Genomic DNA, 23,255 nt, shown 5'->3' with positions numbered 1-23,255 from the left:
AAGGTTTGAATCATATCTAAATCCCACAGCTCAGCAAGGACCCTCTTGACTCACGGCTGTAGTCATAAACATTCTGATAGAGCTTCTACAAGTGGACTTCTGATCATGTGACCACTGTTGGCAAATCTTGGGTTTCTCTGCACTAAGTGACTTTCCAGGACTAACAGCCTATGATTCTAAGTCAGAGATGATCCCAGTCTTTTCTCCCTGAGTTGCTTTAACAATAGAGACAGCTCTTGAAACCTATCAAGCAACCCTGCCCTTTCTTTTATCACTACTATGCTCCCTCAATTTCCAGTATATTTTCTTTTGACCATTGAAAGAAAAGTAAAATGTCCTATTAAAAACATAAAAATGCAGACTGTACAGGGGATGTGACTACAACATAAAAAGGCACATTACACTTAGATTGGGGAAAAGGCGTGTATTTTTTGAGGCCAGTAATTAGAGCTAAGCCATAAGTTGTGAATTCTCAATGATTTGTAAATGCTTACTGTCTTGAAGTAAATGAATATGTTGAATTCTTTTAATTTGCCACTAGCTTATGAGAGTGAGGATTGTACTACTTCCCCTTCTCCTCCTTCCCCCGACCTCCCCAACCACTAAAAAAATAGAGTTACGATGGCTCCCTTGTTGGATGAAATGGAAATTTCTTGGTCTGTCGTTCAAAACCCTTGACAACCCAACCCCCAACACAATTCAGTTTTATCTCCTGTTATTCCCTTCTGTGCACCCACTCCAGCCCCCAGGGGTCTCATTGCTTCCCAGGGCACCCTGAGTTTTCACATCTCTGCCTCTTTGAGGCTGCTCCCCTTGGCCTGGGATGGCCCTTTTCCGAGCTAGTCTACCTCAAAACTCCCATCTGTTCTTCAAGATCCAACTGAAATGTTGCCTTTCTTTATAAATCTGCATCCTTTCCCCAGACCGGCATCCTCACCTGTGCACCTGGACAGAGCACTTTGAGTGATGGCGTTGCTCACTCACACTGAGTTATAGTTGCTGCCTCACATTCTCTTTTTTAAAAAAATATATATTTTATTAATTTCTTACAGAGAGGAAGGGAGAAAGATAGAGAGTCAGAAACATCGATGAGAGAGAAACATCGATCAGCTGTCTCCTGCACATCCCCTACTAGGGATGTCCCCACAACCAAGGTACATGCCCTTGACCGGAATCGAACCCGGGACCTTTCAGTCCACAGGCCAACGCTCTATCCACTGAGCCAAACCAGTCAGGTCTGCCTCACATTCTCTTGATGCTGCTACCCTCTGGAGTGAGGGCCATGCTTTCATAATCTTAGCATCGAATACATAGCAGACACGCAGTACAAGCCTGTCAAAGTGAATAAAAACATGTGTGCATGTATTACAGGAAGGGAAATATCCTGATTCAAATAAAATATGTTATCTTTTCATTCATTATATATGATTTGGAGAATACAGGGGGAAAAAAGGAAATGAAATTCACCCGTAACCCTACTCCTTCTGAGGTCAAGTTAACAGGTTAGGATACATATTTCTAGTTAAAGAATACTTTTAAGAGGAACTCTGGTTTTTTTAATTAGAAAATTATATGCTTAATAGATGGTCCTAATTCTTGACTCTGATGGTTTATTGTTGTTGTTAGCTCACGGAGAGAATCATCATCCTGTTTGTGGTGATCACCAGTCAAGAGGAAGTCCAAGGGAAATACGTGGTGTGTGTGTTATTCATCTTCTGGAATCTATTGGACATGGTTAGGTAAGGAGGCAAAATAATCTCTTAAAGGAAGCCAGATTGCTTTCTTCAGTGAAACTATTAATAGCTGCTTAGGTTTGATTACTTGGAGTGAGAGAGAAAACAATTATTTTATCTTGATATTGAAATGTATTTATATTGCCGTCCATAATGGGCATACCAAAGACAAGAAAACCTACCGTGGTGTTACAAGAGAGACGTGGCATAACACCAGTTTGGAATAAACCTCACAGCTGTTTGCGAATGAAAGGCATTCCTTGCAGTTGCTCTGGTCCATGTTACTCTAATAAGCAAAGCAAGACTTTTATCATATCATAGTCAGAACTTAGAGTTGATTTCTGTGAATTCAAGAATGTTTTCAATATAGGCCCTCATCTCCCTGAGAAACACTACCTCCACACACATTTTTGTATGCAATTCCAGTGGGTTCACATGACTGAAGTTCTTTCGTGGACTCCTTGCGAACCCTTAGGCCTCAGGGTAAGAGCCCTTGCTTGTAGATCATCTTGTTTCGTTCTAATTCTAAAACTTCGCAAGGAGAGGAGCCTAGCTTATCTCTAGCAGCAGTGGGGTAAACCATCCGCTCACCGGCTTCCTTTGAGGAGTTGTCCTAACCGCTACCTCAGCTTTCACAAATGAGAACTACCCCTCCCGCTTGAAAGATCTGGATGTGGGCAGGTAACAAATTAGCTGAGGTCATGTAAATTCTTTATTACATTGTCAGTAACTTAGCTGAGTTAAAATACTTTTAAATAATGGGTTGAACCCTAGAGTGAATGAGAATATTTTGTTGAATTACAAATGACTGGAATTTTTGGTTTATAGAACTTAGCAAATCATTTCTTATTTTTAACTGATGAAGTTTTTTAGACTTGGGACAAATTTCATAGACTTTCATAGCCCATGACTTCCTGTTCATGATACACAGAGCCTCATCTGGGCTTTCCAATGTATCATTCCCTGGTATGCCTGACTCTTTGTGAGCTGATTCAGGCTCAGATAAGCTCAGTAGACCCATCACAGAAAGCAGTGACTTGTGCATTGGGAGTGGCCTCATGCTGTCATGGAAAGACTTTGGACATAAAAGGAGAAGCTCTCAGGATGACCCCACTTCCACTATAACTTCCTCTATGATTTTAGGCAAGTCACTTAACCTTTTCTTTTTTAAAAAATAACAGCATTGAGATAATTTACAGACCTTAAAATTCACCCTTTTAAAGTATAAAATGTGGTTTTTAATATATTCAGAAACATATGCAACCATTGCCACTATCTAATTTGAGAACATTTTCATCACCCCCCAAAAGAAACACCAAACCCATTAGCAGTCACTCCCCATCCCCTCCTTCTCCCAGCTCCTAGCGTACTGTCTCTACAGATTTGCCTATTCTGGACATTTCAGATAAATAGTCATATAATATGTGGCCTTTTTGTGAAGGGCTCCTTTTACTTAGCATAATGTCTTCAAGGTTCAACCATGTTGTAACATCTATCAGTACTTTATTCCTTTTTATGGCTGAATAATATTCCCTCGTATTGATATATCACACTTTATCCATTTGGATTGTTATTGCATGAATGTTCATGTGCAAGATTTGTGTGCACATATTTTCATTTCTCTTAACATTGGAGTAAAATTCCAGAGTATCTAACTTTTTTGAAATTATTTTTTTTCCTCTATAAAATGGGGTATAATTATCTTCCCAACTTATCCTAGAATGACTTTTTAAAAAGCAAGACCAGGGAAACTTCTCAACCTCACAGCTAACATGATGGTTAATGATGAAAGACTGATGCTTTCATCCCAAGATCAGGAACAAACAAACATGTCTACTCTAGCCACTTCTATTCACCATTGTTCTAACCATGACGATTAGGCAAGAAAATGATGTAAAAGGCATCCATATTGGAAAGGAAGGAGGAAAACTGTTTTTATTAGCAGATGACATCTTTCTTACATATATATAAATTATAAGGAATCCACTAAAAATATTAAAACTAATAAACTAGTTTGGCAAGTTTGTAGAATACAAAATCAATATACAAAAATCAATTATATTCTATACACTTGCAATGACCTAGAGTAACATTAAGAAAATAATTTCATTTACAATAACATCAAAAAAATAAAGTAGGAGTAAATTTACCAAAAGACGTACAGAATATTTACACCAAAAACTATAAAACAGTGTTGAGAGAAGTTAAGATAAAAATAAATAGAAAGATATCCCATGTTTGTGCTTTGAAGACTTAATATTGTTACACAGCAACACTCTCCCAGTAGATCTACAGATTTAGTGCATCCGAATCCCAGTTGGCTTCTTTTCAGAAATTGAGAAGCTGATCCTAAAGATCATATGGAAACTCAAAACCCAGCATAGTCAAAACAATCTTGAAAAAGAAAAAACATAGTTGGAGGACTCACACTTCCCAATTTTAAAACTTACTACAAAGCAACAATAATTAAGAGTGTGAAACTGGCATAAGGATATATCATGAAATGGAATGGATAGTCCAAGGATAGCCGTCAAAGATATGGTCAGTTGATTTTTGACAAGGGTGACAAGACCATTCAATAGTCTTTTCAACAAGATGTTGGGACAACTGGATATCCACATGCAAAGGAATGAAGTCAGATCCTTACCTCATACCATATATAAAAAATTAACTCAAAATAGTTAAAAGAAACTAAATGTATGAGCTAAAACTATAAGGCCTTCGAAAACATAGGGGTGAATCTTTGTGATCTTGGATTTGGTAACGGATTCTTAGATATGACACCAAAAACATAACAAAAGAATAAAAGCTACTGGACCTCATCAAAGTGGCTGCTAAACATACCTACTTTTGTAATTTAAAAAAAGGTAGTGAGATACAATTTTCACTTAGATTGGCACAGATAAGAAAGCTTGATAATATGCCATGTTTACTGAGGACTTGCAGTATTGGTATATGGTATATATAATACATATACACAAAGAGAAGCAAATGCAAAACATATTTCTGAAAGACTACATAAGAAACTGGCATTGGTCATTGCCTTTGAGGAGTGGAATAGGGTCCTGGAATGAGGGAAAGATTTACTTTTCACCATGCTTTTCAAGGTTTTGGATTTTGTTTGACCATATGTATTCACTACCTATTCCAGTAGTTCTCAACCAGTGGCCTCAGCCACTGGAATTTGTTCGTAACAAATTCTCAGGCTCTACCTTGCACCTGCTGCATCTGACACTTTGGGAACGGGGCCTTAGAAAGCCCACTGGGTGATTCTGATGTTTGCTTAAACTTGAGCAAAACTGGCCTATTCAGAGAACAGGGAAATACAAAGATCTAGACCACTTCACCTGTTACATCATAAAAGCAGGTTTTAAACTACCTACACTAACCCAAACAAACTCCTCAGGACAGTTCTTTAAGATGGCACAATTACATAAGCACAGGGATGCCAATAGAACTTGGAAGTCATATTTTTATTTGTAAAAGTCATTCCCTAGTATATACAAGTTTTGTTTGTGGAGAAAAGCAAGCAAACAAACAACTTAGCTGCCTGTTGCATACAGTGGGCTTGGCTTCTGAGTGAAAGTGAAGTCACTAATCATAGAGACTTGCTTGCTTGCGATCCACCTCATGACATAAGCCAGACTGACATGGTTCCCCTTCCCCCATTTTTAAAACCTCTTCTGCTTAAGTAACAGGAAATAAAGTATGGACTCTATACTCATTCCAGTTTTATCTGTGTATTTAATGACATAATAAAGTATTTCATTCTTTTATTTCCCAGACATCAGCAAATGATGCTTATAAGTTCCTTGTCTCCTTTCAGGTACACGAATAGCATGTTATCAGTCATAGGAATTTCCTATGCTTTCCTGACATGGCTCAGTCAGACACTATGGATGCCGATTTATCCTTTGTGTGTTCTTGCTGAAGGTAAGAAAAGAGTGACTTGCTCTATTGCTCACTGACAAAAGCCATCTAGTTATCAGGGTTCACTAAATGTTTTGATGATTAAATTACTATTTTCGGCACTGCTTAGCCGACTCAATGTTTCTTTCCTAGCATACTTCCCTTGAAAAGGGAAAGCATGAAGAAGCATAGTTACAGGGGGAAGTAGCTCTGCACAGTAGACAAAATACTGGATAAGGAATAAAAACTTGAATCTACGCCCTTAACTTCATTAACTCACTGTATGAGTTTTGTATAAATCACTTAACCTAAGTCTGGTTTACTCATCCAAAAGGGGTTTCAAACTTAGTGACCCAGCGATGACTTTTCCCCCAATTAAAAAAATATTTTAAATTATAGTTGACATACAATATTAGTTTCAGGTATACAACGCAGTTGTTCAACATTTATATACCTTACAAAGTGGTCACCACAATACCATTTGTCACCATACATAGTTCTTACAATATTATTGACTCTATTCCTTGTGCTGCACATTACATCCTGTGACTTATTTTTAACTGCAAATTTGTATTTCTTTTTTTTTTTATTGTCTAAAGCAGCCGTGGGCAAACTATGGCCCGCGGGCCGGATCCGGCCCGTTTGAAATGAATAAAACTAAAAAAAAACAAACAACCGTACCCTTTTGTGTAATGATGTTTACTTTGAATTTATATTAGTTCACACAAACACTCCATCCATGCTTTTGTTCCAGCCCTCCGGTCCAGTTTAAGAACCCATTGTGGCCCTCGAGTCAAAACGTTTGCCCACCCCTGGTCTAAAGTTTTACATAAGTCTCCTTTTTCCCCAACTGATCCTCCCCCCGCAACCATTCCCACCCCGGGCAAGCCCCCACCGCCCCAGTGTCTGTGTCCATTGGTTATGCTAATATGCATGCATACAAGTCCTTTGGTTGATCTCTCGCCTCTCCTCTTCTGCCATTTGTCTCTGGATCTATTTTTGTTCATCAGTTTATGTTGTTCATTATATCCCACATATGAGTGAGATCATGTGATATTTATCTTTCTCTGACTGGCTTATTTCGCTTAGCAGGATGCTCTCCAGTTCCATCCATGCTGTTGCAAATGGTAAAAGTTCCTTCTTTTTTATAGTGGCGTAGTATTCCATTATGTAGATGTACCAAAGTTTTTAATCCACTCATCTGGTGATGGGCACTTAGGCTGTTTCCAAATCTTAGCTATTGTAAATTGTGCTGCTATGAGCATAGGGGTGCATACATCCTTTCTGATTGGTGTTTCTGGTTTCTTGGGATATATTCCTAAAAGCGGGATTACTGGGTCAAATGGGAGTTCTATTTTTAACTTTTTGAGGAAACTCCTTACTGTCTTCCATAGTGGCTGTACCAGTCTGCATTTCCACCAGCAGTGCACGAGGGTTCCTTTTTCTTCACATCCTGGCCAGCACTTGTCATTTGTGGATGATAGCCGTTCTGACAGGTGTGAGATGGTATCTCATTGTTGTTTTGATTTGCATCTCTCGGATGATTAGTGACTTTGAGCATGTTTTCTTTTTTTTTTTCTTTTCTTTTATTTTTCTTTAATTTCTTTATTGGTTAAGGTATTACAAATGTGTCCTCATCCCCCCATTAACCCCCAACCTCCCCCCCACTCATGCTCTCATCCCCCTGTTGTCTGTGTCCATTGGTTTGGCTTATATGCATGCATACAAGTCCTTTGGTTGATCTCTTCTCCTTACCCCCACCCTCCCCTACTTTCCCTCCGGGAATTGACAGTCTGATCACTGTTTCTCCGTCTCTGGATCTGTCCCTGTTCATCAGTCTATGTTGTTCTCTATATTCCACAAATGATTGAGATCATGTGGTATTTATCTTTCTCTGACTGGCTTATTTCACGTAGCACAATGCTCTCCAGTTCCATCCATGCTGTTGCAAATGGCAAGAGTTCCTTCTTTTTTACAGCAGCATAGTATTCCATCGTGTAGATGTACCATGGTTTTCTAATCCATTCATCTGCTGATGGGCACTTAGGCTGTTTCCAAATCTTAGCTATGGTGAATTGTGCTGCTATGAACATAGGGGTGCATATATCCTTTCTGATTGGTGTTTCTGGCTTCTTGGGATATATTCCTAGAAGTGGGATCACTGGGTCAAATGGGAGTTCCATTTCCAGTTTTTTTGAGGAAACTCCATACTGTCTTCCATAGTGGCTGCACCAGTCTGCATTCCCACCAGCAGTGCAGAAGGGTTCCTTTTTCTCCACATCCTCTCCAACACTTGTTTGTTGATTTGTTGATGATAGCCATTCTGACAGGTGTGAGATGATACTGCATTGTTGTTTTGATTTGCATCTCTCGTATAATTAGTGACTTTGAGCATGTTTTCATATGTCTTTCGGCCTTCTGTATGTCCTCTTTTGAAAGGTGTCTATTTAGGTCCTTGGCCCATTTTTTGATTGGATTGTTTATCTTCCTTTTGTTAAGTTGTATGAGTTCCCTGTAAATGTTGGAGATTAAACCCTTATCGGTGATATCATTGGCAAATATGTTCTCCCATGCAGTGGGCTTTCTTGTTGTTTTGTTGATGGTTTTCTTTGCTGTGCAAAAGCTTTTTATTTTGATGTAGTCCCATTTGTTTATTTTCTCTCTAGTTTCCATTGCCCTAGGAGCAGTATTATAGAAGAAATTCCTTCAGCATATGTTTGCGATTTCACTGCCTGTGGATTCCTCTAGTATTTTTATGGTTTCCCATCTTACGTTTAAGTCTTTTATCCATTTTGAATTTATTTTTGTGTATGGTGTGATTTGGTGGTCTAGTTTCATCTTTTTGCATGTATCTGTCCAATTTTCCCAACACCATTTATTGAAGAGACTGTCTTGACTCCATTGTATGCTCTTGCCTCCTTTGTCAAATATTAATTGGGCATAGTGGTTTGGGTAAATTTCTGGGTTCTCTATTCTATTCCATTGATCTATATGTCTGCTCTTGTGCCAGTACCAAGCTGTTTTAAGAACAGTGGCTGCTTAATACAGCTTGATATCTACAGCTTGATATCTGGTATTGAGATCCCACCTACTTTGTTGTTCTTTCTCAGGATTGCTGCAGCTGGCCTATAATTCTCTTTCATCATGTTGTCTCTATCTGGTTTTGGTATTAGGGTGATGCTGGCTTCATAGAATGAGCTGGGAAGTGTTCCTTCCTCTTGATTTTTTTTATTCCAGATGAATTTTTGGAACGTTCGTTCTAGATCTGTGAAATATGCCGTTGGTATTTTAATGGGGATTGCATTGAATCTATAGATTGCTTTGGGTAGTATGGACATTTTGATGATGTTGATTCTACCAATCCATGAACACGGTATGTTCTTCCATCTGTTTATGTCTTCCTCTATCTCTTTTTTCAGTGTCCTTTAGTTTTTCGCATATAAGTCTTTTACCTCCTTAGTTAAGTTTATTCCTAGGTATCTTAATTTTTTTGGTGCGATGGTAAATGGGATTGCTTTTTTAGTCTCATTTTCTGTAAGTTCACTATTGGTGTAAAGAAATGCCTTAGATTTCTTGGCATTAGTTTTGTATCCTGCTACATTGCCGAATTCATTTATTAAGTCTAGTAATTTTTTGATGGAGTCTTTAGGGTTTTCTATGTACAGTATCATGTCATCTGCAAATAAGAACAGTTTTACTTCTTCTTTTCCAATTTGGATGCCGTTTATTTCTTCTTCGTCTGATTGCAATGGCTAGTACTTCCAGTACTATGTTGAACAGGAGTGGTGAGAGGGGGCATCCCTGTCTTGTTCCTGTTCTTAGGGGAAATGGTTTTAGTTTGTGACCATTATGATGTTGGCTGTGGGTTTGCCATATATGGCTTTTATTATGTTGAGGTATGATCCTTTTATTCCTACCTTGCTGAGAGTTTTTATCAAGAAAGGGTGTTGGATTTTGTCAAATGCATTTTCTGCATCAATTGATATGACTATGTGATTTTTATCTCTCAATTTGTTTATGTGATGTATCACGTTTATTGATTTGCGGATATTGTACCATCCTTGCATCCCCGGGATAAATCCTACTTGGTCATGGTGTATGATCTTTCTGATGTATTGCTGGATCTGATTTGCTAGAATTTTGTTGAGTATTTTGGCATCTATGTTCATGAGGGATATTGGCCTATAATTCCCTTTCATTGTGTTGTCTCTATCTGGTTTTGGTATTAGGGTGATGCTGGCTTCATAGAATGAGCTGGGAAGTGTTCCTTCCTCTTGATTTTTTTGGAATAGTATGAGGAGGATAGGTTTTAGTTCTTCCTTGAATGTTTGGTAAAACTCCCCTGTAAGCCATCTGGCCCTGGGCTTTTGTTTGCTGGGAGCTTTTTGATGACTGCTTCAATTTCTTCCATAGTTATTGACCTATTGAGATTTTTAGAATCTTCTGGATTGAGTTTTGGAAGATTGTATTTTTCTAGGAATATGTCCATTTCCTCCAGGTTGTCTAGTTTGTTGGAGTAGAGTTGTTCATAGTATTTTTTTTTTTTAACAATTCTTTGAATTTCTGTGGGGTCTGTTGGTATTTTGCCTCTTTCATTTTTGATTTTGTTTATTTGAGTCCTCTCTCTTTGCTTCTTGGTGAGCCTGCCTAGAAGCTCATCAATCTTGTTTATCCTTTCAAAGAACCAGCTCTTGGTTTCATTGATCTTTTGTATTGTTGTTTTTTTTTTTTTTTGGTCTTTATGTCATTTATTTATGCTCTGATCTTTATTATCTCCTTCCTTCTGCTCACTCTGGGCTTTTCTTGTTGATCTTTTTCTAATTCTTTGAGTTGTAGAGTTAGAGGATTTACTATCATTTTTTCTTGGTTTTTGAGGTAGGCCTGTAGAGATATAAACTTCCCTCTCAGGACTGCTTTCATTATGTCCCATAGATTTTGGATTGTTGTGCTTTTATTGTCATTAGCTTCCAGGGTGTTTTTAATTTCTTCTTTGATCTCATTGGTAACCCAATCATTATTTAGTAGCATGCTATTCAGCTTCCAAGTGTTTGAGTTTTTTGGATTGTTTTTATTGTAGTTTATTTCTAATATTATGCCATTGTGGTCTGAGAAGATGCTTGGTATGATTTCAATCTTCTTGAATTTGGGGAGACTTTGCTTGTGACCCAATATGTGGTCTATTTTTGAAAATATCCCATGTGCACTTGAGAAGAACTTATATTCTGTCGCCTTGGGGTGAAATGTTCTGAAGATGCCAATTAAGTCCATCTGTCTAGTGAGTCATTTAGGATTGCTGTTTCTATGCTGATTTTTTGTCTAGAGGATTTATCCAATGATGTCAGTGGTGTGTTTAAGTCTCCTAATATGATTGTATTGTTGTCAATTTCTCCCTTGATATCTTCCAGGAGTTTTTTATGTATTTGGGTGCTCCTGCATTGGGTGCATATATGTTTATCAGGGTTATATCCTCTTGTTGTGTAGATCCCTTTAGTATTATGAAGTGGCCTTCCTTATCTCTTGTTATGGCTTTCACTTTGAGGTCTATTTTGTCAGATATAAGTATTGCCACCCCAGCTTTTTTTCATTTCCATTTGCCTGAAAGATATTTTTCCATCCCTTCACTTTCAGTCTGTGTGAGTCCCTTGTTCTGAGATGGGTCTCTTGTAGACAGCATATATATGGGTCATGTCTTTTTATCCATTCAGCCACACGATGTCTTTTGATTGGAGCATTTAGTCCGTTTATGTTTAAAGTTATTATTGAAAGGTACTTGTTTGTAGTCATTTCTATTTTTGTGCCTGTGTCCTTTCTTACCTTTTTATTTCTTCTTTTTATAGCATTCCCTTTAGCATTTCTTGCATTGCTGGCTTGGTAGTGATAAACTCCCTTAGCCCTTTTTTGTCTGCGAAGCTCCTGATTTCCCCTTCAATTTTGATTGATAGTCTTGCTGGACAGAGTATTCTTGGATTCAGTCCTTTGCTTTGCAACACTTTGTATACCTCCTTCCATTCCCTTCTAGCTTGATGTGTTTCTGTTGAGAAATCATTTGATAATCTGATGGGGGATCCTTTGTAGGTAACTCTCTGTCTCTCTCTTGCAGCCTTTAAGATTCTCTTTTTGTCGTGTACATTTGCCATCATTATTATGACATGTCTTGGTGTGGGTCTTTTGGGTTCATCTTGCTTGGGACTCTCTGCGCTTGTGCAGCTTTTTTCTTCCCCATATCTGGGAAGTTTTCTGTCATTATTTCTTCAAATCCTTGCTGCTCTTCTTGTCCTTCTGGCAGCCCTATTATGCGTATGTTACTTCGTTTCATGTGTCCCAGAGTTCCCTTAGGCTCTCCTCCTGCTTTTTAATTTTTTTCTCCAGTTGCTGTTCAGATTGAGCTTGTTTCTCTACTTTATCTTCTAACTTACTAATTCGGTCCTCTGCTTCTAATAGTCTACTGTTGAAACCTTCCATGATGTTTTTGATTGTAGCTATATCATTTTCATTTCTTCCTGGTTCTTGCATAGGTTGTTGATTTTCTCATCCATCCGGTGAATGAATTGTACAACCATTACTCTGAATTCTTTTTCTGTCATGTTGCATGCTTCAATTTCATTAATTTCCTTTCTTGGTGACTCCTCATTTTCTTTCCTCTGGGGATTGTGTCGTCTTCCCATTCTGACTATTTCCAGATGGTTCAAACGTCGAGTTGAATGTTGCGTGGGCCTGGGCCGTGTGCAGTGGGAGCTTTGCACCACCCTAGTGTCACTGAAGAGCTCTGACACTAAGATGTGTGGTTGTGGTGGGTTGGTGGGAACCAGGCTCGCTCAGAGTCAGCGTTACCAGCGCTCAATGTGGCCTCATGTGTGCACTTAGAGTCAGGGACCCCGCCTGCACTGTGCTGAAACAGAGACCCCCCTGGAGTGTGTTGAAAATCAGAGCCCCATAGCGTGTGCCAGGAGTCAGAGTTCCCCAAGAATCCAGTATCAGAGTCTCTGTTGTTTCGCGCGGCCTCGCATTGAGAATCAGGGTCCCTGTGTGCACATGCACCAAGAATTGGAGTCACTGGCTCTTAGTGTGAATGCACAGGAGATCAGGGGTCCCAGGCGCAGGTGATAAGAAACACGGTCAGGTCACTGGTGCTTGGTGCTGCCTCCCGCCAGGAGAATCGGGGTCCTGGAGCCCCTGCTGCTGGGAACAAGCCCCCAGTGTTCGCACACTTCCAGGCCAAGACTCCTGCAGCCTGTGCTGCGGGGAGCAAATTCCCAGTGTTCACGCACTTCCAGGCTAAGACTCCTGTAGCAGCACTGAGGCCTGGGCGAGGGGTGGGTCTATCAGTTACTCTGGTGCTGCCTGCGAGCCTGCAGGGAGGGGGATGGGCTCTGTTACTCACAGAGATCTGCCGCTGGGATGTCTGGATTCTTGGTGTCCCTGGGTCTGTAGCTGTGGTCGCAGGTCTCTGTCCCCAGTGCCTGCAGGGTCCTGGTTTGTGTCTGAGACCAGACTGGGTGGTGCTGAGGCCAGAATCTTAGTCTCAAGCAGCTCTGTTTCTCAAGATGGCGTGGTCTCTGTGCCCGCGCTGGCCACCCAGGAGTGTCCGCGCTGGGAGCGGGGCTCCGCCATCTAAGACTGCCCGGTTTAGCAGCCCCTTAGAAGACCTGCAGAATCTAACTGTCCCTAGCTCATACACACGCACACCACACACGTCCTCGCGCTCTCACACTCTCTCCCTCCCTACCTTCCTGCCAGTCGCCATCCTGAGCATGTTTTCATATGTCTCTGGGCCTTCTATATGTCCTCTTTCGAAAAGTGTCTATTTAGATTCTTTGCCCATTTATTGAATGGATCATTTATCTTCCTTTTGTTAAGTTGTATGAGTTCTCTGTAAATTTTGGAGATTAAACCCCTATGGGAAATATCATTGGCAAATATGTTCTCCCATGCAGTGGGCTTTCTTGTTGTTTTGTTGATGGTTTCTTTTGCTGTGCAGAAGCTTTTTATTTTGATGTAGTCCCATTTGTTCATTTTCTCCTTAGTCTCCATTGTCCTAGGAGCTGTGTCTGTAAAGATATTGTTACGACATATGTCTGCTATTTTGCTGCCTATGGAGTCTTGTAGGATTTTTCAAGTTTGTATTTCTTAATCCCCTTCTCCTTTTTTACCCAGCCCTGCCCCTCTGGCAACCATCAGCCTGTTCTCTGTATTTATGAGTTTGTTTCTGTTTTGTTTTTTAGATTCTACATATAAATGAAATCATACAGTTTTTATCTTGACTTATTTTACTTAATGTAATACTCTCTACCTGGGTCCATCTATGCCAAGATTTCTTTCTTTTTTAAAAAATAGCTGAGTACTGGTACCCAGAAGTCACTGATTGTCTCTTCCTTGCCTCCCTCTTCCCCCCTCCCCATCTCACCTCCACTCTGCACAGAGGTCTTTGGTCATTTCATGTGTATATTTTGTTCTCAAATAGGTGGTAAACTCTTTGCGAGAGAGAATTTTGGCATCCTCATGGCTTCCAATTTGGTGCCCTTTCCCTTCCCCCTGCCCTATACTAAGGTTTTCTTGAACGGTGTCTATAATTCTCTACATGGGATAGATTTCCTCGAACCATTTTTAACCTTCACCTTGGTTATTTCAACTTAGCTTCTGATCCAATATTGCTGTTATAGTTGGATTTTATTCAAATTTTAATTCCACATTTCATCTCAAAATGTAGATTAAATTGTTAGTTTTGGTTATATATTTTTTCTTTTCTTTAACCAAGTGAATTTCTAAGTATTTTAAGACTAAATCCGAATCGAGTATTTGTGATGATGTAATTGTATATGATAGGAATCCATCTTGAACAGCTAAATTACAATCTGAGAAGAGCCATTCAGTCACCATTAGGTCATCTAGACGTACTTAGCAATACTTTACCTCGACCTCTTCTCCTTGACTTGTTTAATTGTGCAACTAGTTGATTAATGATGACATTATGTTAGATTGATTAAAGTTTCTCCTTGAAAAGGAAATTTAAGGTTTTTACTATTCCCTTATGTGAGGAAAGATGCAGCATATATTATTTACATCACTTTAAATATGGAAAGTGGGAAACTATATATAAAAAGGCCTGACATTTTTAATTGATTTTTATCTGGAAACTAGAGAAAAATTCAGTAATCCTAGTTTGGCGCATTATTTATTCAGGCCTCACCCATTAAATTTCACTTCCATTTTGACCAACTGATCAAAATTGGTCTGATTATGTATTGCATTTAAATTTTTTAAAATGTTCAATTATAGTTGACATATAATATTATATTTGTGTAAGGTGTATAACGTAGTGGTTAGACATTTATATACCTACTAGAGGCTCAATGCACGAAATTCGTGCAGGGGGCTTGGCCCTTGCAGCCCTGGCTTTGTCCAGAAGGACATCCAGAAGGTTGTTTGGCTGTCCGGTCTAATTAGCATATTACACTTTTATTATTATAGATGTAGTGGTCACCACAATAGGCCTCGTACCCATCTGGCAACATAGTTATTGCAATATTATTGTATGTATTCCCTATGCTGTATTATATCACATTCTCATGACTACTTTTATAACTGGCAATTCATACTTCTTAATCCTTTTCACCTTTTCTCCTCACCACCCCAATTCCCCTCTCATGTGGCAAGCATCAGTTTGTTCTGCGCATCTATGCATTTGTTTCTGTTTTATTTATTTTGATTTTTAGATTCCACATGTAAGTGAAATCATACAGTAGTTGTTTTTCTCTGACTTATGACTTAGCATAATTCTATCTAGATCCATTCATGTTGTTGCAAATGGCAAGATTTCATTCTTTTTATGGCTAATATCCCCTTGTATATATGTATGTACAAAATCTTCTTTATTCATTTGTCTATTGATGGACGCCTAGGTTGCTTCCATCTTGGCTATTGAAATTATTGCTGCAATGAACATAGGGGTGCATCTATCTTTTTGAATTAGTGTTTTGGCTTTCTTTGGATACATACTGGAAAGTGTAATTGCTGGGTCATTAAGTCTATTTTTAATTTTTGAGGAGCCTCCATGCTGTTTTCCATAGTGGCTGCACAAATTTGAAGTCCTACCAATAGTGCACCTGGGTTTCTTTTTCTCCACATCCTTGCCAACAACTGTTTGTTGACTTGGTAACAGCCAGTCAGACAGGTGCAAGGTGGTATCTCATTGGAGTTTTCATTTGCATTTCCCTTATGATTAGTGATGTTGAGCATCATTTCATGTATCTGCTAGCCATTTGTATGCCCTCTTCGGAGAAGTGTCTATACATGTTCTCTGCCCATTTTTAAATGGAATTATTTATTTTTTAAAAATTATGTTTATTGTTGAAAGTATTACAGATATCCCCTCCCCATTTCCCCCATGACTCCTCTTCATCTCTTACTACCCCCCCCCCCCCCCCCGCCCCACCCCACCCCAGGCCTTCACTGATCGCACTATTGTCTGGGTCCATGGGTTGTGCATACATGCATATAAATTCTTTGGTTAATCTCTCCCCCCCACCCCCCTCCCTCTTACCTCTGAGATTTGTCAATCTGTGGCATGCTTCTGTGTCTCTGGATATATTTTGTTCATCAGTTTATTTTGGTTATTCCACATATGAGTAAGATCATGTGATACTTACGTTTCTCTGACTGGCTTATTTCGCTTAGCATAATACTCTCCAGGTCCCTCCATGCTGCCTCAAAGGGTAAGAGATCCTTCTTTTTTACTGCTGCATAGTGTTCCATTGTGTAAATGTACCACAACTTTTATATCCACTCATCGACTAATGGGCACTTGGGCTGTTTCCTGATCTTAGCTATTGTACATAGTGCTGCTATGAACATCAGGGTGCATATATTCATTATGATTGGTGTTTTGAATTTCTTAGGATATATTCCTAGAAGTGGGATCAGTGGGTCAAATGGCAGTTCCATTTTTAATTTCTTGAAGAAACTCCATACTGCTTTCCATTGTCTGCATTCCCACCAGCAGTGTACTAGGGTTTCGTTTTCTCCCCATCCTCACCATAAGTTGTGAAACCATGAAAATCCTGGAAGAAACCATAGGCAGCAAAATCTTAGACATGTCTCTTAGCAATATAATTGCTGAGACATCTCTGAGGGCAAAGGAAACCAAAGGAGAAAATAAACAAATGGCATTACACAGACATAAAAAGCTTCTGCACGGCAAAAGAAACCAACAAAATGAAAAAAGAGCCCACTATATGGGAGAACATATTTGCCAATGATACATCTGAGAAGGGGTTAATTTTCCAAAATATATAAAGAACTCATACAACTTAAAAGGAAGACAATCCAATTAAACAATGGACAAAGGACCTAAATAGACACTTCTCCAAAGAGGACATACAGATGAACAAGAGATATATGAAAAAAATGCTCCAACTCACTATTTATCAGAGAGATGCAAATTAAAAGGACAATGAGGTATCACCTCACACTTGCCAGAATGGCTACCATCAACAAATGGATTGTTTTTTTTGATGTTAAGGTGTATGAGGTCTTTATATATTGTGGGTATTAACCCTTATCAGATACATCATTTGCAAATATCTTCTCCCATTTAGTAGGTTGCCCTTTAGTTTTGTTGGTTTCCTTTGCAATGTAGAAGCTTATTAGCTTAATTTAATCCTATTTATTGTTTTTCTTTTTGTTGTCTTTGCCCTAGAAGACATATCTAAAAAAATATTGCTAAGGCCAGTGTCAAAGAGTTTATTGCCTATGTTTTCTTCTAGGAGTTTTATGGTTTCAGGACTTATAGTTAAGTCTTTAATTCATTTTATTTTTGTATGTGATATAAGAAAGTGGTCTAGTTAATTTTGTACGCCTGTCTGTCCAGTTTCCATCATCATTTATTGAAGAGACTGTCTTTATCCCGTTGTAAATTCTTGTCTCCTTTGTTGTATGCTAATTGACCATATAAGCATAGACTTATTTATGGGCTATTTTATTGCATTGGTCTATGTGTCTGTTTTTATGCCAGTGCAGGTATCATGCTGTTTGATCACTATAGCCTTATAGTATAGTTTGCTATCAGGTAGTGTGATACCTTAACTTTGTTCTTTCTCAATATTGCTTTGGCTATTTGGGGTCTTTGTTGGTCCCATATAAATTTTAGGATTATTTCTTCTGGTCATGTTAAAAATGTCATTGATATTTTGATAAGAATTGTATAAAATCTGTAGATTGCTTTGGGTGATATGGACATTTTAACGATGTTAATTATTCCTATCCATGAGCACGGTGTATGCTTCCATTTGTGTCTTCTTCAATTTATTTGCAATGTCTTCGTTTTCTGAGTACAAATCTTTTACATCCTTGGTTAAATTTATTCCTAGATATTTTATTCTTTTTGATGCAATAGTAAATGGGATTGTTTTCTTAATTTCTCTTTCTGTTAGTTTGATATTGGTGTATAAAATGCAATCAATTTTTGAGTATTCATTTTGTATCCTGCAACTTCATTGAATTTATTAGTTCTAATAGTTTTTTTGGGTGAATTCTTCAGAGTTGTCTAAATATAGTACCAGGTATTGTGCGAATAATGAGTTTTACTTCTTCCTTTCCAATTTGGATGCGTTATTTTTCTTGTCTGATTTGTATGGCTAGGACTTGCAATCCTGTGTCAAATAGAAGAGGTGAACGGGGACATCCTTGTTTTAGTCCTGATCTTAAAGCTTTCAGCTTTCCACTGTTGATATGATATCAGCTATATTTTGTTATATATGGTGGCCTTGATTATGTTGAGGTACATTTCCTCTGTACCTACTTTGCTGAGTTTTTAATCATGATTGGATGTTGGATTTTGTCAAATGCTTTTTCTGCATCTATCAATATGATCATATGATTTTATCCTTCATTTAGTTTATGTGTCATGCTAATTGACTTGTAGACACTGAACCAGCCTTGCATCCTAGGAATAAATCCCACTTGATCATGGTGTATAGTCTTTTTAATGTATTGCCAAATTTGATTTGCTAACATTGTGTTGAGGATATTTGCAGCTAAAGTCATCAGGGATATTGGCCTGAAATTTTACTTTTTTGTGTTCTTTGTCTGGCTTTGATAGGGTAATGCTGGCCTCATAAAATAAGTTTGGGAGCTTTCCCTCCTCTTCAATTTTTTGTAATAGTTTGAGGACAGGGATTAATTATTCTTTGAATATTTGGTAGAATTCACGTGTGAAGCCATCTGGTCCAGACTTTTGTTTGTTGGTGTGTTATTTTTATTAGTGATTCAGTTTTGTTATTAGTAATTGGTCTATTCAGATTTCCTATTTCTTCCTGATTCAGTCTTGAAAGGTTGTGTGTTTATAGGAATTTATCCATGTTTTCTAGGTTGTCTAATTTGTTAGCATATAATTGTTTTCAGCATTTTCTTATAATTCCTTGTATTTCTGTGGTTTCTGTTGTCATTTCTCTTTCATTTTTTATTTTATTTGGGCCCTCTTTTTTTCTTGATGAGTCTGGTGAAAGGTTTATCAATTTTATTTATCTTTTCAAAGAACTTGCTGTTGGTTTCATTGATCGTTTCTAGTGTGTGTGTGTGTGTGTGTGTGTGTGTGTGTGTGTGTGTGTGTTTAGTCTCATTTATTTCCCCTCTGATTTTTATTATCTTCCTTCTGTTCATTTTGGGCTTTGTTAAGGTTAGATTATTTGAGATTTTTGTTGTTTCTTTAGGTAGATGTATGAATTGCTCTTTTAAAACTGCTTTTGCTGTGTTCCATTTTTGGTCATTGTGTTTGCATCTCATTTGTTTTAAGCTACCTTTTGATTTCCTACTTGATCTCATTGTTAACTCATTCATCATTTAGTAGCATGTTGTTTAGCCTCCGTGTGTGTGGGTCCCCTCCCCCCCAATTTTCTTCTTGTAATTGATTTCTAATTTCATACTGTTTTGATCAGAGAAGATGCTTGATGGGATTTCTACTTATTAAATTTATTGAGACTTGTTTTGTGGCCTATTCTAGATGTTCCACTGCACTTGAAAATGTATATTCTGCTGTTTTTGAATGAAATGTCCTATAAATGTCTATTAAATTCATCCATTCTAATGTTTCATTCAGGTCACTTTCCTCATTGATTTTGCCTGGGTTATCTATCCATTGATGTAAGTGGGGTGCTAATATCCCCTACTATTACTGTATTGCTGTGGATCTCTCCCTTTATGTCTGACAATATCTGCATAAAATATTTAGGTGCACCTACATTGGGTGTTTAGATGTTTATGAGTTATGTTCTCTTGTTGGATTGATCTGTTTATCGTTATAAAATGTTCTTCTTTGTCCCTTATTATAGCCTTTGAGTCTATTTTGTCTGATATAAATATTGCTATTCCAGCTTTTAAATTTCCATTTGTATAAAATATCATTTTTCATTTGTTTAGTTTATCTCTGTGCGTCTTTTGATCTGAGGTATAGGAGCATGTGTGTAGGTCTTATTTTATCTACTTAGCTACCTAATGTCTTTTGATTAAAGCATTTAGTCAATTTACATTTAATTATTGATAGGTATGTAATTATTGCCATTTTATTAATTTTTTGTTTTTTTTTGTGGTTCTTCTGTTCCTTTCTTCTCCTGCTCTCTTTTATATATTTACGACTTTGTATAGTATTATGTTTGGATTCTTTTCTATTTTTTGTGTATCTCATAGATTTTTGGTTTGTGGTTACCATGTGCTTAATATAGAACAGGATGCTTTAAGTCAGTGGTTCTCAACCTTGGCTGCACATTAGAATCACCTGGGAATCTTTTTAAAATCCTTATTTCTGGGCCTCATCCTCTGGAAATTCTGTTTCTTTGTTACTAATGTTGTGGCCCCACCCCATAACAAAGAAACAGAATTTCCGGAGGATGAGGCCCAGAAATCAGGATTTTAAAAAGATTCCCAGGTGATTCTAATGTGCAGCCAAGGTTGAGAACCACTGCTTTAAGTTGATGGTTGCTTTTAGAACACATTCTAAAAAGGCATTTTTTTTCTGATACTCCATTTGTTTTGTCATTTTTTTACCTCTTTTATATGTGTTTGTGTGTATCCCTTAATTTATTATTGTATTTGTGCATATTCTTCCTACTTTTGCCTTTAATCTTCATTCTAGCTTTATAATAGGTTGATCCACTACCTTTACTAAGTATTTGTCTTTGTCAGTGAGATTTTTCATTTCCTGTATTTTCTTTTTAGTTTTGACCTTTTCTACTTAAAGAAGTCCCTTTAATATTTCTTGTAATGTTGGTTTAGTAGTGATGAAATCCTTTAGCTTTTGCTTGTCTGGAAAATGTTCTCTCTCTTTCGATTCTAAATTATAACCTTGCTGAGTAGAGTAATCTTGGTTGTAAATTGTCCCCCGTTCATCACTTTGAATGTTTTATGCTATTTCCTTCTGGCCTGAAAAGTCTATTGAAAAATCTGCTAGTTTTCCTATGGGAGCTACCTTGCATATAACTAGCTGCATTTCTCCTGATACTGTTAAGATTCTCTGTCTTTAACCTTTGGCATTTTATTGTTAATTTTTATTGATTTCAGAGAGGGAGAGGGAGAGAGAGGTAGAAACATTAATGATGAGAGAGAATCATTGATCAGCTGCCTCCTGCATGCCCCTACTAAGGATCAAGCCTGCAACCTGGGCATGTGCGCTTGACTGGAGTCTAAAACCCAGGACTTTTCTGTCTCCAGGCTGATGCTCTATCCACTGAACCAAATCAGCTAGGGCTAACCTTTGGCATTTTAATCATGATTTATTTTGGTGTCAGCCTCTTTGGGACTTTTTGTGCTTCCTGGACTTGTGTGTATTTTTCCTTCACCACATGAATGAAATTTTCTGTCATCATTTCTTCAAGTAGGTTTTCAATCTTGGTGTCTCTCCCTTCTCCTTCTGGGAGCCCTGTGATGTGAATGTTGATGTGCTCTATGTTGTCCCAGAGGTCCCTTAAACTATCCTTTTTCTAAAATTCTTTCTTTTAGATCTTCTGATTGGATGTGTTCTACTACCTTGTCTTTCAGGTAGCTGATTTGATCCTCTGCTTCATCTAATCTGATGTTTATTTATTCTAGTCTAGTTTTCATTTCACTTATTACTTTCTTCAGTTCTAAAAGGTACTTTAAAAATATTTTTTATCTCTTTGTTGACGTTCTCTTTATCTGGTATCATGCTCATCTCCATTTCATTTAGCACCTTTACTGGAGTTTTGTCCAGTTCTTTCATTTTTTTTTTCAGTTCTTTCATTTTGAACAAGTTTCTCTGTCTCCTCATTTTGGCTGACACTGTTTTTTTTTGTTTTTAATTAATTGGGGTTACATTGATTAATAACTTTATATAAATTTTGGTTGTACAAATGTTGGGTGTACAACTTTATGACATCTGTATACTCTATTGTGTGCTCACCTACCCCCGAGTCTAGCCTCCTTCCATTACCATATATTTGACTCCATTTAACCTCTTTGTCATCCCACCCCCCTCCTCCTTCTGGTAACTACCATTCTGTTATCAGTATCTGTGAGTATGGCTTTTTAAAAATTTTTATTTTATATCCCACAAATGAGTAAATCACATTTCCTGTCATTTTTACATCTCACTTTTCACTTAGCACAATATTCTCAAGATCCATCATTGTCACAAATGGTAGTATTTCACCTTTTATGAATGAATACTATTCCATTGTATAGATGTACCATATCTTCTTTATCTAATTATCCATTGAAGGACACTTAGGTTGTTTACCTGTCTTGACTATTGTGAATAATGCTACAATGAATGTAGGGGTACGTATGGTTATAAATGTTTTCAAAAATTTCAGGTAGATTCCCAGAAGAGGGATTGATAAGGTAGCTATCAATTTCTTTTAGGAACTGTCATACTGTTTTCCACAGTGGCTGCACCAATTTACATTCCCATCAGCAGTGTATAAATTTTCCTTTTCTCCATCTCTAACACTCGTTATTTCTAACAGGTATGAGGTGGCATCTCATTGTAGTTTTGATTTTCATTTCCTTTATAACTAGTGATGTTGAGCATCACTAGCAAATGGATTTTTAAATTTCTCCTTCTGATTGTTATTAGTGTATAGAAACATGACAAATTTCTGTACATTCATTTTGTATCCTGCTTCTTAATTCATTCTATTAATTTTTCAATGGATTCTTTAGGGTTTTCTATATTTATAGCATCATGTCATCTGTAAATAGTGAGTTTTACTTCTTCCTTTCCAACTTGGATGCCTTTTATTTCCTTTTCTTGTCAGATTGCTAGGATTTCCAATACTATATTGAATAACAGTGGTGAGAGTGGGCATCCTTGTCTTTTTTCTGATCTTAGATTTTTCACTGTCATTTATGATGTTAGCTGTGGCCTTGCCCTATATAGCCTTTCTATACTCACTTTGAGATTTTTTTTCATAAATGGATGTTGGATTTTGTCAAATTCATTTTCTGCATTTATTGATAATCATATGACTTTTATCTTTGATTTTATTGATGTTTTTGTGATATTGAACCTTTCATTCCTGGTATAAACCCTACTTGATCATGGTGTATAATCTTTTTATTATTGAATTCAGTTTGCTAATATTTTGAGAATTTTCGTACGCATTT

General features: G+C 37.6%; 1 protein-coding gene across 1 annotated transcript in view; it reads left to right on the top strand.

Annotated features, from left to right (window-relative positions):
• The window catches only part of HACD4 (3-hydroxyacyl-CoA dehydratase 4), a 40,594-nt gene that overhangs the window by 13,079 nt on the left and 4,260 nt on the right, over positions 1-23,255 (top strand). Inside the window, exons 4-5 of the mRNA XM_070431755.1 lie at positions 1,627-1,739; positions 5,560-5,666. Of these exons, the coding sequence (XP_070287856.1) occupies positions 1,627-1,739; positions 5,560-5,666 (220 nt within the window). The remainder of the gene's footprint in view (positions 1-1,626; positions 1,740-5,559; positions 5,667-23,255) is intronic.

The sequence above is a fragment of the Myotis yumanensis genome, unplaced genomic scaffold, assembly GCF_028538775.1.
Source record: "Myotis yumanensis isolate MYYU_CA2020_CCGP unplaced genomic scaffold, mMyoYum1.0.hap1 SCAF_12, whole genome shotgun sequence".
NCBI classification, from domain to species: Eukaryota; Metazoa; Chordata; class Mammalia; order Chiroptera; family Vespertilionidae; genus Myotis; species Myotis yumanensis.
The sequence above is the reverse complement of the archived record's forward strand: the minus strand, read 5'-3'. Positions and strand labels throughout refer to the sequence as shown.